This window comes from Carassius carassius, chromosome 42 (assembly GCF_963082965.1).
Source record: "Carassius carassius chromosome 42, fCarCar2.1, whole genome shotgun sequence".
NCBI lineage: Eukaryota > Metazoa > Chordata > Actinopteri > Cypriniformes > Cyprinidae > Carassius > Carassius carassius.
Window position 1 is genome coordinate 22,623,346 of NC_081796.1, and position 16,166 is coordinate 22,639,511.

The 16,166-nt window shown below is 34.4% G+C and overlaps 1 protein-coding gene across 2 annotated transcripts in view; it reads right to left on the bottom strand.

Moving 5' to 3' along the window:
• LOC132124227 (matrix metalloproteinase-16-like) overlaps positions 1–16,166 on the bottom strand; it is a 70,786-nt gene that overhangs the window by 16,974 nt on the left and 37,646 nt on the right. For both annotated transcript variants that reach the window (XM_059535148.1, XM_059535147.1), the window contains 2 exons: positions 10,057–10,218; positions 5,759–5,976 (listed from right to left, as the gene is read on the bottom strand). In XM_059535148.1, coding sequence (XP_059391131.1) covers positions 5,759–5,976; positions 10,057–10,218 — 380 coding nt within the window. The remainder of the gene's footprint in view (positions 1–5,758; positions 5,977–10,056; positions 10,219–16,166) is intronic.

The window sequence follows — 16,166 nt, forward strand, 5'->3', positions numbered from 1 at the left end:
ATTACCTTTGAAGTTGTCCAGATGAAGTCCTTATAAATGCATATTACTACTAAAATTTTAGGTTTTGAGAGGTTACTTTTTACAAAATATCTTCATGGAACATGATCTTTACGTAATATACTAATGTTTGGCATAAAAAAAAATCTATAATTTTGACCCATACAGTGTATTTTTGACTATTGCTATAAATATACCCCAGTGACTTAAAGGCAGGGTAGGTAATACATGTATAAACAACTTTCTTCCAAATTTGTTTAAACTTTCTATATATATCAATGCATAATTAAAATGTAAGTACTCTGATAAAAAGAGTATAAAAATCGAGTGACTCTAGACCGTTTAATCTGTATTAAACACAGCTCATTATTTCCATTTCGGGACGAAACATAGGATTGGCTTAGGCGACTGTCACTCTCTCGCAACCATGGCAACCACCCTTTTGCCACACATGACCTGCCCACTTGCGCATGCACGTTTGATTTGAGGAAAAAGCACGTTTGATTCAACAGGCACGGATCCTAGGAATACCAAAACAATGGCAGAGAAACAGCAAGCAAAATTCACAGTACCAGCCTATGCAGTTAGTGAAGGCAAACCAGGCAAAAAAAGGAAGACAGTAACAGTACAAGAAAAGGCAATGAACAAAAAGTCTTTGGATAAACAAAGAAATAAAACGCGAGTTAAAATCGGCGTGGCTTTCCAACGATGGCGAGAACTGAGGGAACTCAAGGGGCTGAAAAGTGACTCCTTGATGGCTTTATTTCTGCTGGACAGGTAAATCTTTCTTTTTGTATTTTGATCATACATATTTTTTTCATGAAGTATGTGTCATTAGCACACGTAGCTGCGTAATATAGCTAACATAACATTACTTAGCGAGCCATAGCAGAGGCTTTGGAAGGAGCCCAGAAGGGAGGGGGTGGAGTGAATGGAAATAATGAGCTGTCTTTAAAACAGTCGTGAGAGGTCTACAGACACTCTATTTTTATACTCTTTTTCAGAGTACTTACATTTTAATTATGTATTGATATATAAATAAAGTTTAAACAAATTTGGAAAAAAAGTTTTTTATACATTTTTTTACCTACCCTGCCTTTAAGACTGGTTTAGTGGTCCAGGGTCACACACAAACACACACACACACACACCTATATATATATATATATATATATATATATATATATATATATATATATATATATATATATATATATATATATACTGTACATGTCTGGTTCATTTAAGTAATCTGGTTCATTTATGGAATCATTAAGGAAAAAGAGGAATGGGAAATTTCTCATATCTCCCGTCCCTACATCTACATATCGATAAATTCAGATGTCAGAAATGAACAATGGAATTTGATTTGATTTCACTAATATTTGAATGTGTTTGATTTTGCAGGACGAAGCAGTAAGTTACGAGAGCTAAGATGACATGAATACAGATTCCATTCAGAGGTTTAGTCTGCTCAAATGATGCACACTGTAACAGCCAGCCAGTACTGAACACAGGGATGTGTGCGGGGAGATAGAGGGATGGAGCGATGCATGAGAAAGATGAAAGCACCGTGAGCAGTGTGGTGCTGGGCAGGTTGAGAGCTTGCTGCTGGGAGATCGGCCTCAATCCCTCTGCCTCTCACTATTTCACAGTCTAGAGATCCCTCACTGGACTGTGAAACTCTCCTCAAGGGGACTGTACGGAAAGGGATCTGTCACTGGGAAAGACTTAAACTGCATCAAACAGCAGCACTCAGGAGACGTCCAGTCAGTTGAGTGAGTTAGACACACTCGCCAACACTTCAAACACACATACTAACTAGAGAGAGAGAGAGGGAGAGGGAGAGGGAGGAGGGAACTGACTGTTTTCATTACTGGAGAAATGATAGAGAACAAAGCATGCTTTTATTTACATTTGCAGAAATTGTACCTACAGGGATCATATACATTTATTTTGACATTTAAAAATAGCTTTAAAAAGATATTTATACATATTTTATATTTACATGATAAATTATTTACATTGCATTTTTATTATACATAAAAATATTTACAAAATATTAACACGTTTTATATATTTATTCATAGAATTACCATGCATTATACAATATATATTTATTAATTTATATATGTACACACACACACACACACACAAAAATATAAATTAAAATATAGATTTATGTATTAATTCATAGATTAATCATGCATGACATATTATATAATATTCAATATATTACATATTTAATAAATCATATATAAACAATTTTTTTTATATGTTAATTTATTCATACATTTATAATGTATTGCATAATATCTAGTTGATATATAGGTCAATTAAATATTTATATATTTAATTGTACAAAAAGTAAACAAATGTTTTTATCATTTGGCTTGTCTCTGCAAATAATGATATGAAAATAAACTTGATTATTAATCAGCATATCATGTAATTAATTTGATTGTTTTTTACAGTCCCAGTAATTTTATTTTTTTAAGTGACTGAAAGAATCTGTTATAATATCAAACTTTCCCTGATGATCACGTGTCCTTCTTTGTAATTCTGATTTGTTGTCTACAGTTGAATATATTATCTCTCTCCTCATCTCTCAGCCAATCAGTGGCCAGTTGCATAAATAATTAGCATAATTAGCCTTGCTTCTTGGATTTAAAATAGACAAGTCTATGTCTTTATGTAACCGACTTAAAGTTATGATCAGTCTTAAAGAAAAAAGAATAATTACTAACTTGTACATGTAAGACTACTTTAAGCAGTCTATGTAACCGGCCACTTGTTACATAAAGACACAGGTTACATACATCTTCCATCCCACAACCACTAGTCCATGTGAGAATCCGACACTGATATTACTGTAGATACGCTTCTGAGCTTAGATGGCAGACTTAGAGCATTTTACTGCACAGAAATATGTTTGTGTTATTGTCTTGCTGTGATGATAGACTACTCCAGTTTACAGCATATGAGAGCGAGCGACTGAGCGAGTAAGTGAGGAAAGTAACAGCATTCATGAAAGATGTTGTTTTCCCAGAGGCATCTGCTGTGAAACTGGGAATGGAGACCAAGTGACAAGATTAGAGCCCAACAAAAAACCTCTTCATGTGGAATAAATCTACACGTAAGCATGAATTTGGCGATTCAGAAACAACTTATGGACCCGCTCTTTATTCAAATACATCTGAAGAAATATCATTTCATAAGTGATCATATCATTTCATATCAATATCCATAAGGGAGCAAATTTTACTTTCAGAGAGAAGCAGCTTTCTTAAAGGAGTTTCCATTGTTAATATGTGACCCTGGACCACAAAATGAGAATTATAAAGCATCCGAAAGGTGAATAAATAAGCTTTCCATTGATGTATGGTTTATTAGGATCGGACAATATTTGCCAGAGATACAACTATTTAAAAATCTGGAATCTGAGGGTGCAAAAAAAAAAAAAACGTAATACTGAGAAAATTCCCTTTGAAGTTGTCCAAATGAATTCTTAGCAATGCATATTACTAATCAAAAATTTAGTTTTGATATATTTATGGTAGGAAATTTACTAAATATCTTCATGGAACATGATCCTTACTTAATATCCATAATGATTTTTGGCATAAAAGAAAAATAGAATTTTTTTTTGCTAAAAAATATACCCCAGCGACTTCAGACTGGTTTTGTGCTCCAGGGTCACATATGTTAACCCCATAACTGTCACCGACGCTTGGCACTCTCTTTTGTTGTTGTCTTTTTCTCTATAAAATCTTTTAGTAATCATCATAAATCATATATCATTTGAAAGCTTAGAAGCTTAGAAGAAAAAGATTTCATATTTTGATATAGAAGTAAAATTCACAGAGAAATCTAGAGAAAAATTCATTATAATATTAATATAATATAAAATATAAAATTATCACAGCACAGCAGACGGCGGACCCGCTCTGAAGAGTCCAAGCTGTTAGCACAATGAACTATAATATAATATAAAAAATCATTTATAATAAATAAAATAAAATAAAATTAATATAGCACATTTTATTTACACTACATTTAAACTTATAACTTTTTGATACTTCAATCTTTTAAAAAAATTCCACTTTTGCCAAAATCTGCTAATTTTTTTCTTTAAAAAGAGACCAACCTTGACCAAAATGGGGGGTTAAAGCCTTCTCACCAGCAATCCTCTTTTTGGCCTCTTTTTTTCCCCTTGTAGTGGACATCAATTTGTCAACTTTTGTTTTTCCATTGGTGCACTTGCGATATGTAAATCACTGCACTGATTTGAGTTTATAGACTTTGTTTTTTGCAGTCATGAATTTTGGAGTCATCAATTAATAAAATAAAAAAGTCGTATTATTCATACATTTTTCATACATTATAATTTATTTAAAATGTAGTATATAGATTATTATTTTTTTATTATTTCATTTAAAATGTTTTATTATTATTATTATTATTATTATATGTATTTATAATATTTATTTACCATCCAAAAGTTTTTTTGGCTGGTAAGAATATTTCAATATTTTTTATTTAGTTTCAGTATTTTTGAAAGAAGTCTCTTAATCTCACAAAACACAGTAAATTAACAGTAATATTGTGAAATATTATTGCATTTTAAATAACTGATTTGTATTTCAATATATTTTAAAGTGTAATTTATTTGTGTGATTCTAAGCTGATTTTTCAGCATAATTACTTCAATCTTCAGTGTCACATGATTCTTCAGAAATCATTCTAATATGCTAATTTGCAGCTATTATTAAAGTTGAAAACAGTTGTGCTGCTTAATATTTTTTGTGGAAAATGTGATATCTTTTTTCAGGACTTTTTTAAAATTCGAAAGTTTAAAACAACAGTATTTGTTCGATGTTCTGATTCTTTTTTTTATTCTTTTGACCAATTTAATGTGTCCTTGTTGAATAAAAGTATGAATTTCATTAAAAAAAACATTACTGACCTCAAACTTTCAGAAGTGCACATATACATATGTACTTAAAAGTAATATTTAACTGTTCCTTAACTTTTAAAACTAGTGTACACAGATGCAAATCTATAGCAGTAAACCTACATCAGTAACACGCAAATGTTTTGTCAATGTACTTCAATACTAATCCTCAAGAAATGCACTTAAGAAGCCTTCTTCTGCTATAGCTACTTTCGTATGTAAGCGTATATTTGGCCCCCATTTGCGTTCTGATTACATTTGGATTACGTAATATTACACAATGTTACACAAAGCTGCTGTTGCCTACATAATATGTGGAACCAAACAGCGTAGTTTATCTTCTTTCCATGAGCCTGCCTTTATCTTTCTCTCACTGGTGAAGCTGAAGCTTTCATTAGCAGGGTCAGAGCTCCATAATCCACACCCTGCCGTCCATCCAGTGATTGCTAACGCTCAGCTATCCTGATAAACTCACACTGGAGGGTTAAGAATTCATTGAAGGCAGCTCTCAGGTTCAGCTAGCAAAGAAAAGCTCATTGGCTCTGACTAACAGGTCAATTTCCTTCAGCTCAAGCGCTGAGAGAACAAAGAGAAAACACCCACACACAGGCAGGCGAAATGCTGGCTGAAACGCTTCCTGTGGCCGCCACGTGTGTGTGTGTGTGTGTGTGTGTGTGTGTCTGAAGCTGCCAGCAGTCTCAAACACAATGTTGAAGATAAACTAATTTCATATATTAATTAAGACATATGAATCTGTTTGTTTTGTGTATTTCTGACAGTTACTGTGTGTGTCATTCGTTGGCTTACCTTAAACACAAACATCTCCCTCCTTAGGATGGCTAACGTGTTGAAGCCGCCGTCACAGATGTCTGGCTTAGCATTCGGGTGCATTGGTTTGTCGCCGGTCGGTATTCGTGGAGGCCGTGTCTGACGGTCGTTTTTGCGTGGATCTACGGGAGGGTGCGAGCGGGCAGGTGGGACCGTCGGTAGAGGTCTCGTTGGCTGATGAAGTTTATCTGGAGGTCCTGGAAAGAGAGAGAGAGAGAGAGAGAGAGAGAGAGACAAAGGTTATCAAACACAAAAAAAAAATTTGAGTTTCTAGAGATCTTATCACAAGTAAGGGTTGTAGCCAAAAACCTCCTCATAACTGGCAAAATCCAGTCTCCTAATAAAATTTTTAAGTCTAGATGCAATATTAAAGTGCCATTTGTTTGGCAACAGTAAGCCTACAGTTAAGCTAATGTACTGTTTTAATTGGTGAAATAATTAATTATTAAGAATAATGACATTCAGTCATTGAATATTATGTTTAAACATTATGCTATTTTATTACATTGTGTAAAAGCAATCCTAAGGGGGCTTTTGAAGTTAAATGCCGTGCAAACAAATACCCCTTACTCATTGTATCACTGGTACTGTATATGTTTATCTCATTATTTATTTCTGTTGTCGATTTTATAATAATAATAAATAATATAATATAATAATAATAAATAAATACAATAAATAATAAACATAATTACATTCATAATTACAATTGTGAATTATTATTATTATTATTATTATTATAAATATTATAGGAATAATTCATATTATTTATGTATTTAAAGTGACGTGACATTCAGCCAAGTATGGTGACCCATACTCAGAATTTGTGCTCTACATTTAACTCATCCAAAGTGCACACACACAGAGCAGTGAACACACACACACACACACACTGTGAGCACACACCCGGAGCAGTGGGCAGCCATTTATGCTGCAGCGCCCGGGGAGCAGTTGGGGGTTCGATGCCTTGCTCAAGGGCACCTAAGTCGTGGTATTGAAGGTGGAGAGATAACTGTCCATGCACTCCCCCCACCCACAATTCCTGCCGGCCCGGGACTCGAACTCACAACCTTTCGATTGGGAGTCCAACTCTCTAACCATTAGGCCACGATATTTAATATAAAATGTATTAATATCTTTTACCAACTGTACAATGGTATGTTTATTTTTAATATTTCTGTATTCTGTTACTCATCCAACAAGTTTTGTCAAAAAGGGTTAGGTATTAAGTTTTAAAAAGATTACATCTTACATTTAAATTATAAATGACTTATATTGTAAATGTAATATAAATTATGTACACACACATAGGGATATGCCGGTATCAAATTTTCCTGTTGCGGTTAATTGATAATGCTTTTATCACGTTATACGGTATTATAACGGTATTGAAATTTTGTTTTAAAAAAGTGGTCATAATACAGTATAACAGGTTAAATAACTTTTTTTCTTATTACAAAAATAACTAAACATTTAAAACAATAAAGCAATACAGAAAAATACATAAAAGGTATCACTTTACAATAAGACCTCATTAGTCAACCTTAGTTAATCCATTAACATTCAAGGCAAGGCAAGTTTATTTATATAGCACATTTCGTACACAATGGTAATTCAAAGTGCTTTACATAAAAGAAAGTAAAAAAAAAAGTAATGAAGAAAAATGATCACAAAAATAAAACAAGCAATTTAAGAACTTGAAAATGAAAATGATTAAAAAATTGACTTAAAATGAATTTAAGACAGTTTAATGATTTTACATAAAATACAGTGCAATACATAAAATATAGTGTAATCAGTTCGGACATCGCATAGTGCTCATTCAATAAATGCACAGATAAACAATGATCAATAGCTACATTTACTATAGAAGTTATTAATCTTTGTTAAAAAATACAATTCTTAGTTCATGTTAGGTCATTAAATAACACAGTTGCAACTTTCAATTTTAACAATGTGTTGTTACATATTGGAATACCTGAGATTAATGAATGTTCAGAATAATTTTTTCATTGGCAGTTTATGTTAACTAATGAAGCCATAATGTAAAGTGTGAATGAACAATAAAAGATAAAAACACTTTCAAACTATATCTAGGGCATTTGTAGTCCAGATTAAAAAAAAATGAATGTTTGAAGATAGATAGCCTATTAAGTCAAAATATTTCAGTAGTTGGCTCTGTAATAAACACCATAGGGAAAACACAAATCTGAATGGTTATTTAAAATTATTTAATTTTAACAGCTTTATTTACTGTGTAAGGGGTGCATTTTAGCACCATCTGCTCTCAGAGAGTGAATGTGCTTTCATTCAAGCGCGTCTCTCACGTGTTCCTCCATGTGCTTCTCATGCGTGCTTGTTTACATCAGAGCGCACATGCATCTTTCAAGCAGCACACAGCGATGCTGTGCATTATAAAGCAGCTGATGGGAATACTATTCTTAAAATGCATTCCAAATTCTGAATAATTTGTAATGTATATTCATTCACTGTATTTAGAAGTGCCCATGATAACAATATCGTGCATATAAATCACCGCAATATATCACATTACCGAATACCGGCACAAGTCTACACACACACACACACACACACATTTATATATATGTATATATATATATATATATATATATATATATCATACATTGCACATTACATATAACATTTATTATATTATATATTTTTAATTTATTGAATTGTATTGATGAAATAAAGGTAAAAGAAGCTAGATAATCTCATTGACCATGGACCATGGTTTTATAATATTCATCTGGACCATTGGTTTTAAAAAAAAACAAGCTGTCATGTGCTCTCGGATCAATTATAGTCCAGCATACACCTCGATTATCTGTGGACGTATTATCACAGCACAGCAGACGGCGGACCCGCTCTGAAGAGTCCAAGCTGTTAGCACAATGAACTAAGAGATCCGTCAGAACGCTAAGAGCCTGCGGATTGAGAGGTCAAGAAATCCTCTGTGAGAATGAAAGGATAGGTGATTAAATGGAGAAAATGAATGATTTGAAGAATGAATCAGGCAGGAGGGCGGTTTGACAGGATTAGCCCTCTGGAGATGTGAGCGGCCCACAGAACCACAGAGAGGAGTGACTGTCTGAAATCAAACCTCCTGAAATAGAGCAAGGATTACAGGCCTTTATGTTACATAACGCATGGCCAGCGGAATGGAGATCTGTTCTGGTGAGAGTGATGAATATTGAGAGAACCTAGTTGGGAATGCATGCTTGATACATAAGATGTACGAGTATCTCCACACTCCGTGGTCACATCCTGTGTCAGGAGGACAGAAGCAGACCAAAGGGACGGACAACGGATAGAATACAGGAAAGAGGATCTAAACGTCTCAGGAACGTTCATTTTAGTGGGTTTTTTTTTTTTTGGGGGGGGGGGGGGTGAAGGAACAGAGGGGAAAATAATGCAGTAGATTTTAACATTTTATAAGGAAAGCATGTTTAGTTGCCAGGGTGTTTCTATGTGGTTGCTAAGGGGTTCTGATTTGAGCTAAAAACTGAGGGTTAATATTTAGTGTTACACTGTAAAAACAAAAACAAAAATGCTAGAAAATTTCACAAATAATTGCAAAGAATCAACAAGCTTGATTTTCAAGATTTCATCTTGATGTTTTTTCTCACAACTTTGAGTTTATATGTCTTTATAATATATAAAATATAATTCTGAAAAGAAAAAAACAAAAAACTGATTTTTATTTATTTTATATACAGATTCTAAATCACACTTATGTAAAGAACATAACGCTGATGTCTTCACCTTTAGGTCAAAAAGCTATCAATCAAAAACTCACCAGCCAATGAGAACCAATGAGAACGGCTAACCCCGCCCCCAAGAAGGATTTGTGCCAGAATGGCAAACAAAAGCTCAGGTAGCATGAAAACTGTAATGAAAACTTCAGATGTACTAGCAAAGTTAGCAAAGAATGCAGTATATTTAAATATGAAGTCATACAATTTGCCTGTGATCATTTTTTCCCTGTGAGATGTAAATTCAGAATGTGAGTTTATGAATCAGAATTCTGAGGAAAAAAAGTCAGAATTGTAAGATGAAAAGTTGCATTTACCTATTTTATCATTTTATTCTGTGGTTGAAACAAACTTTCATGAGTAACACAAAAAAAGTATTTTTTTATACATAGAACAACTGAAATGTTTTGTTGTTTATTTTTTTATTTACTTTGAAAAATCCTTTTTTTACACTGTAGAAAAAGTATGTTGTGAATTGAGTGTGTTCTGTGTGTATCTTACCGTAGATCTTCTGGATGCCCTGCAGATCATCATGAGGCAGTCTGAAGTTCTCTGTGTCCATGTACTGGTAGAAGGGGGCCATGATGGCAGTGGGGTCGTTGGAGTGCTCCAGGCCTAACGCGTGACCCAGTTCATGTACTGCCACCAGGAAGAGGTCGTTCCCTATACAAACAAAATACACACATAACCTACTGCAGCACAATATTTTAATCACTGAAAATTATTCAGATAAAAGTACCACATCTTGGGTAAGTTGCCATTAATTATCTCTGTTATGGCATTTTAGAGTTGCTGGTGATTTTTAGTCAAAAACATCCTGTGTGAACAATTTAGTATGATTCCTGAGTCAATTCATTCAAGGGAATAAAGCCGGTTAGTTTTAGTGAATCAGAAACATACAGTCTGAACTTTGTAGTCTGATTCCCAAATGAACAACTTTTAACGAGCCATTAAAATTTTTAATGAATCAAAATGAACGATTTTTACAAGCAGTTTTTTTTTTTAGTTAAAAACAAACACTATATGACCACTGCAATCTGATGACCAAATAAACAACTCTAAGAAGCCATTTTTTATGTGAATCAAAATGTACAAATGACACTTGTAAGCTATTTTTTGGGGAATCAAAACAAACACATAATTCTTATGAGCTGATTCTTTTTATCCAAAGTTGCTTTTGTCTAAAGTTGCTAAATGAATGTAAATGTATTTTATTTTTATTTATTTGTTTGTTTGGTGAATGAAAGCAAATGACCCTAATGAGTTGGTTCTTTTTTTAGTGAATTAAAAACATACAGAGTGACTATTGTTGTCGTGTAGTCCAATTATAAAATGATCAAATCTAAAAAGCTGTTTTGTTTTTTTTCAAATTCAAAGCAAACATATAATTCTAATGAACCAGTACTTCTTACCTAACTAAACCAAAACAAACTAATGACTTTTATAGACTGGCTCTTTTTTAGTGAATCAAAATGAAAAAATGACTCTTATGAGCTTGTTCTTTTTTATTGAATCAAAATGAATTAATGATTCCTATGAGCTTCTTTTTTTAGTGAGTCAGAAACATAAAGTTCAACCCTTTCTACTCTGATTCCCAAATGAATGAATCTTATGAGTCATTTATGTTCATAGATCATCAAAAAGAACAAAATTAGCTACATTATCTACATTTTTCTTCTTTCAGAATATCCTGTTTCACATGACAGATTACATAAAAAACATGGTTTATGAAAATCATTTCATGTTTACTTTAAAAAGTATTATTTCATAATTTGTTCTGAGCACTAATAATGATGATCCAATTCTGATATTGTTATGTATAATACATACTGAATCAAGGCATATACTGTATACAGTATGTACCCAGCCAGTGCTAGCTCACACATGAGCTCTAAAAAAAAAAAAAATCCACAAAATTTACTGCAAATGTGTCAGAGCGCATAATGTTATGTCAAAATCAAAGCTGTCTGGCTGTGTGCATGTGGTTGTTTGTGTGAGTAATTGTTCCATCTCTGTTTCCACTCCAGAATAACTCATCCAGAGTAACCACAGCTACTGCTGGGATTCATTACAATATGAACCCTGTCACTACACACCCTCACATCAAACATCCATGCAGTGCATCTTCCCTCTGTGCACAAATGGAAAACCCCACCCTGGTTGTCCCGTGATGGTTTGGAGTGGGACTTTACGCCACAGGCCAGAAAACAGTCCAAACACCGAACTAAGGCAACTGTTATGCGACGGTAAATGAGGACCGCAGAGGACAGAACTCCCATGACGGCCACATCAGCTGCTACAGACAGACATCTATCTTTTTTCTTCTCCTTCAGCTGTGACTGACTCCGTCTCTCTATCTTTTCCTCTTTTATCTGCTGACACATTATTTATTCAGTCAACTTGTGTTTTATTCAAACTGCTTGGCGCAGGAGACGCAGATCAAATAATGTGTTTTGCAATCCTGTATATTTAGGTCTATTTCTGCACATGGAGCGTCGCCCTGGAGAATTTGCCGGCGTTAAAGCTGATGGCTGCAAAACGATCCAAAATACACAATTGACCAATTCACTACCAAGCGAACAAAACACATGAGACCAGTTACAGTTCTGTTATCAGAGAAAAATATTAGTTTGGTAGGGTATTAGAAGGAAACAAACTGTACATACAGTACACACGTACAAACGATATTAAGAATTTATAAGTAACGGGACAGCGGGTCTGTGAAGACGAGATCTAAAGAGACTTTGTATTAAGATAGAAAGTGGGTTGCACTGGAACCTGGGTCTGAAGAGCAAAAGCAGGCAAAACACCACTTTTGTCATACAATAAATATATATATATTATATATTAGCCTGTTTCTATGTTTTATATATATATATATCTCTTTTACACACTTTCCACAGAAAAAAAATTGATAAAACCAGCACGAGATATGAATCAGAAACATAAAGCAAGGCCGGTTTAGTTTGATTCCCGCTCACTGGGCTCATGTCGGAGTTGGGGCCATTGGTGACACAGATGGCTGTTCTAATGTTTCATGATTTTACCCAAGCATTCCAATACATGAATATTTTCATAACAACATGAGCCACTTAAAATGAAGAAAGTTATCAACATAACTTATATTCAAACTCTGCGTATATCTCGTATATCCTTGTTTCAGGCTTCTCCTTTTGAATGACAAATATATACTATTGATATAGCTGCTGATATAGACAGTTGATTCGTCTCATGCAGGCTCGGAACACACGTGTTAGTTTGCGATCGTGTGTAGTCTGAGTGGTGTGTTTAAGTGCAGCTTTTTGGTCCAGATGCCACCAATGCGAGATGACAATAACATCAGATTTCTTTGCTGCTAGTTTTTTTTAAGTCAACTTGGTGTGTTCCAGTGTTGTGCCCAGTTTCGACCCCCTACCGAATTATTACCCCCCTTGTTTAAATCTCTCCCTGATTGCCTAATCCTAACCCCACCCCTAATCCTAACCCCTCCCCCACACTAACTCCTAAACCTACCAATACTAGGGGGTGCATAATCTGGCGGAGGGTCAGAATTGGGCACAACACAGGCCTTTAGAGCAAGACCAGAGGTGCATTTCCCAAAAGCAACTATGTTCTTAAGTTCCTTCCTTACCAATGGAGTTCAATGGAACTTGTGACCATAGTTAGCTAACGATACCTTTGGGAAACTCACCCGAGAATAGTTCAGTTTCCGAATGAATGACTATGGTCCAAATAAGCCGGTTAATTTTTTAGTTAATCAAAAGTGCAACCATTGTTGTCTGATTTACAAATGAACGACTCTTACAAGCCATTTTTTCTTTCTTTCTTTCTTTTGTGAATCAGAATGAAAAAATTACACCCATTAGCAGTTTTTGTGAATCAAAATCACAAAAACACAGTGTTCCACAGAAAATAGAAAGTCCTATGAATATGGAACAAATTGAGGAGACTATATAATGACAGAATTTTTTTTCAGGTGAACTGTCCCTTTAAGGCAGGGTGTAAACATCCCTCAACTACACAGCAGCATGCTCAGGCAAAGCACTGCGGTTCTCCCAAGATGCTCCTGCTGAAGTTCAATCCGGAACAGCTGTGTTTGAACCATCACGACTCTTACGTAAGACCCAAGACCCTGATTAATTAGCAGGCAGCTGAAAGGCAAGTGCATAGATCAAAAAGAGGAGAATAAAAGCAAAGTGATGGGGAACAAAAATGGGAAACGGACATGAAAAGACTTTGCTCAATTTGTCAAGTCCACTGACCTCAATCTGGGAATTACCATATCTTCACCCATGCTAATAATGTAGATGTCTAAATACCCAATAAAACATGGTAATTCCACAGTGCTTTGATATTTACCATGGTACTGGATGATTAATATATATATATATATATATATATATATATATATATATATATATATATATATATATATATATACCCCATAGTAAATGTCCAAAAAATTATAATACTATGGTACCTCGATATATATTATTTAACTGAATAACTATCATTTTCATATACAATGGTATTTACAAGGAGCTTCAAAGTTCTTAAAATAATAATATGACACAGTAAATGTCCAATAAAATATAGTAAAACCATGGTACATTGATACATACCATTTTACTGTACCATGATACGGAATGATTTCCATATTAATATGCCATGGTACATGTACATGTGTCCCATCATGCAGGAGGGAATCTCTTTCTCTCTCTCTCACACACACACACACACACACACACCTTCTTTCTGTCAGTTTCACTTGTAGCAAAATGAGCGATGCCTTTTTAATCAGTATGATGAACTTCCTATTCACAAGACCTGACACACACACACACACACACACACACACACACACTACTCCAGAGACCTGGGCTTGATTACAGATGATGGATCTATCTGTTTAATTCCAAACACGAGTTTGGAAATGTCGAAGAGGATCATCCCACACCACTGAATGATTGACAGGCTTTTCTGCCACGTCCACTGCCAGGAAATTATTTTCATAACAACAAACATCTAGATTAACTTTCAGGGATTCATTTGCCTTCAAAGGATATGTCATCTCTCAGTGTTTCTCAAGGGAAATGGCGAGCGATTCAGTAGGCAAGAACATGTGAATGTGTGTGAACATTTGTGAAGCGGAGGCACAAGGCTTCTTCTAAACACATTTCCATGCACACAAAGACAACAGTCAGGATACCCTTGGGGCACGTTACACCCTTTATATATCCCATTCAGATTTCCTCTCTGCTGGAGGACAAACATCCTGTTGAACTAAAGATGGAAAGTTTAAGAGTGCAAGAACTCTTATTTTATGAATTTGCCTTCATTATGCTGTCTTTCTCTTCATAATGTGACTAGAACAATGCTAAATCTTTTTCTGCACTGGTGTAGGAATGTCGGTGGCCCACACTACGGGCTTGTCAACAGGGTTTCAGTGAAAACAGTAAATGGCCGAGGCTTAACAGGTCTCTTTAAGAGAAATGCTTTTCCTCTCTTTTAAAGTGAACAGTGTTTGATTTTCCACTATGATTTTTCTTTCTGCACAATAAGCTTCTGCGGTAGTATCTATTATATCATCACCTTCACATGGAGATCATGAACAAAACATAGGTTGCATAGGTATGAATGTTTTGATGTGTTGTGTTGTGTTATTATTGACTTTAGCAATTTTATCCTTTCTGCTTCAAAAGGAAATGCCGTATTAGTCTATATATTTTTCTAAGTAGCAGAAAAGCTAAATTATAGTGCAAAATGGCATAGACCAGAGGTTCTCAACCATATACCCAGCAAACAGGGAATGCTCTCACAACTCTTGCTGTCGTTCTGGCTAGAGTTGAATTCCATATGATGCACTATACACTATGCACTTATACTTACACTTATTATACACAATGTACTTATGCACTATGCACTCAACCATGTATAGTGATAGCCCCTCCCCTTTGCTACATAATTAAAGCTGTGACAATTAAGTGCATGTGGTGTCCAACATTTCACACTTCTTCTTTTTTTCTTGGTTAATTAAGTGCATCATCTGGATATTTAAAGTGAACTTTTTCTATTTGGAATTTTCAGTGTGAAACACTACTCTACATTACAAAACGACATAGAATAGTGCATAAGTATGCGAAATGAAATGCACAGTTCTCTCAAAGATATGAACAAATGTTCTTGTGGTAATATTAATAGAATGTTCATTCAGAGTTATCTGGTCTTTAATAATATTCTCAAATTTCAGCACTAAAACTTTTATACGTGGTTCATGGAATGCTTTTTTTAAAAAAAAAACGTTTTAGTTGGACGTTCATATTCAAAGAACATTCAAAAGTAACATTCCGATAATCTTTTTAAAAATGATAAACTGAATGTTCCTTTAAACTTTGCATAACCACTTAAAATACTGGCTTTGTGTATGTTCATAAAAGATGTTTTCAAATAAATAGGAACAACATCAATAGCAAAACCTCCCTAGAATATGTATTATTGTTAGCTGGTTGGCTGGGCCTGAACGAAAAGTCTTTAATTCATTCTGGCACTCTTACACACTTACATTCTCCTTTCAGATACATATATTTTTTCTTTCACACACTTTCATTCTT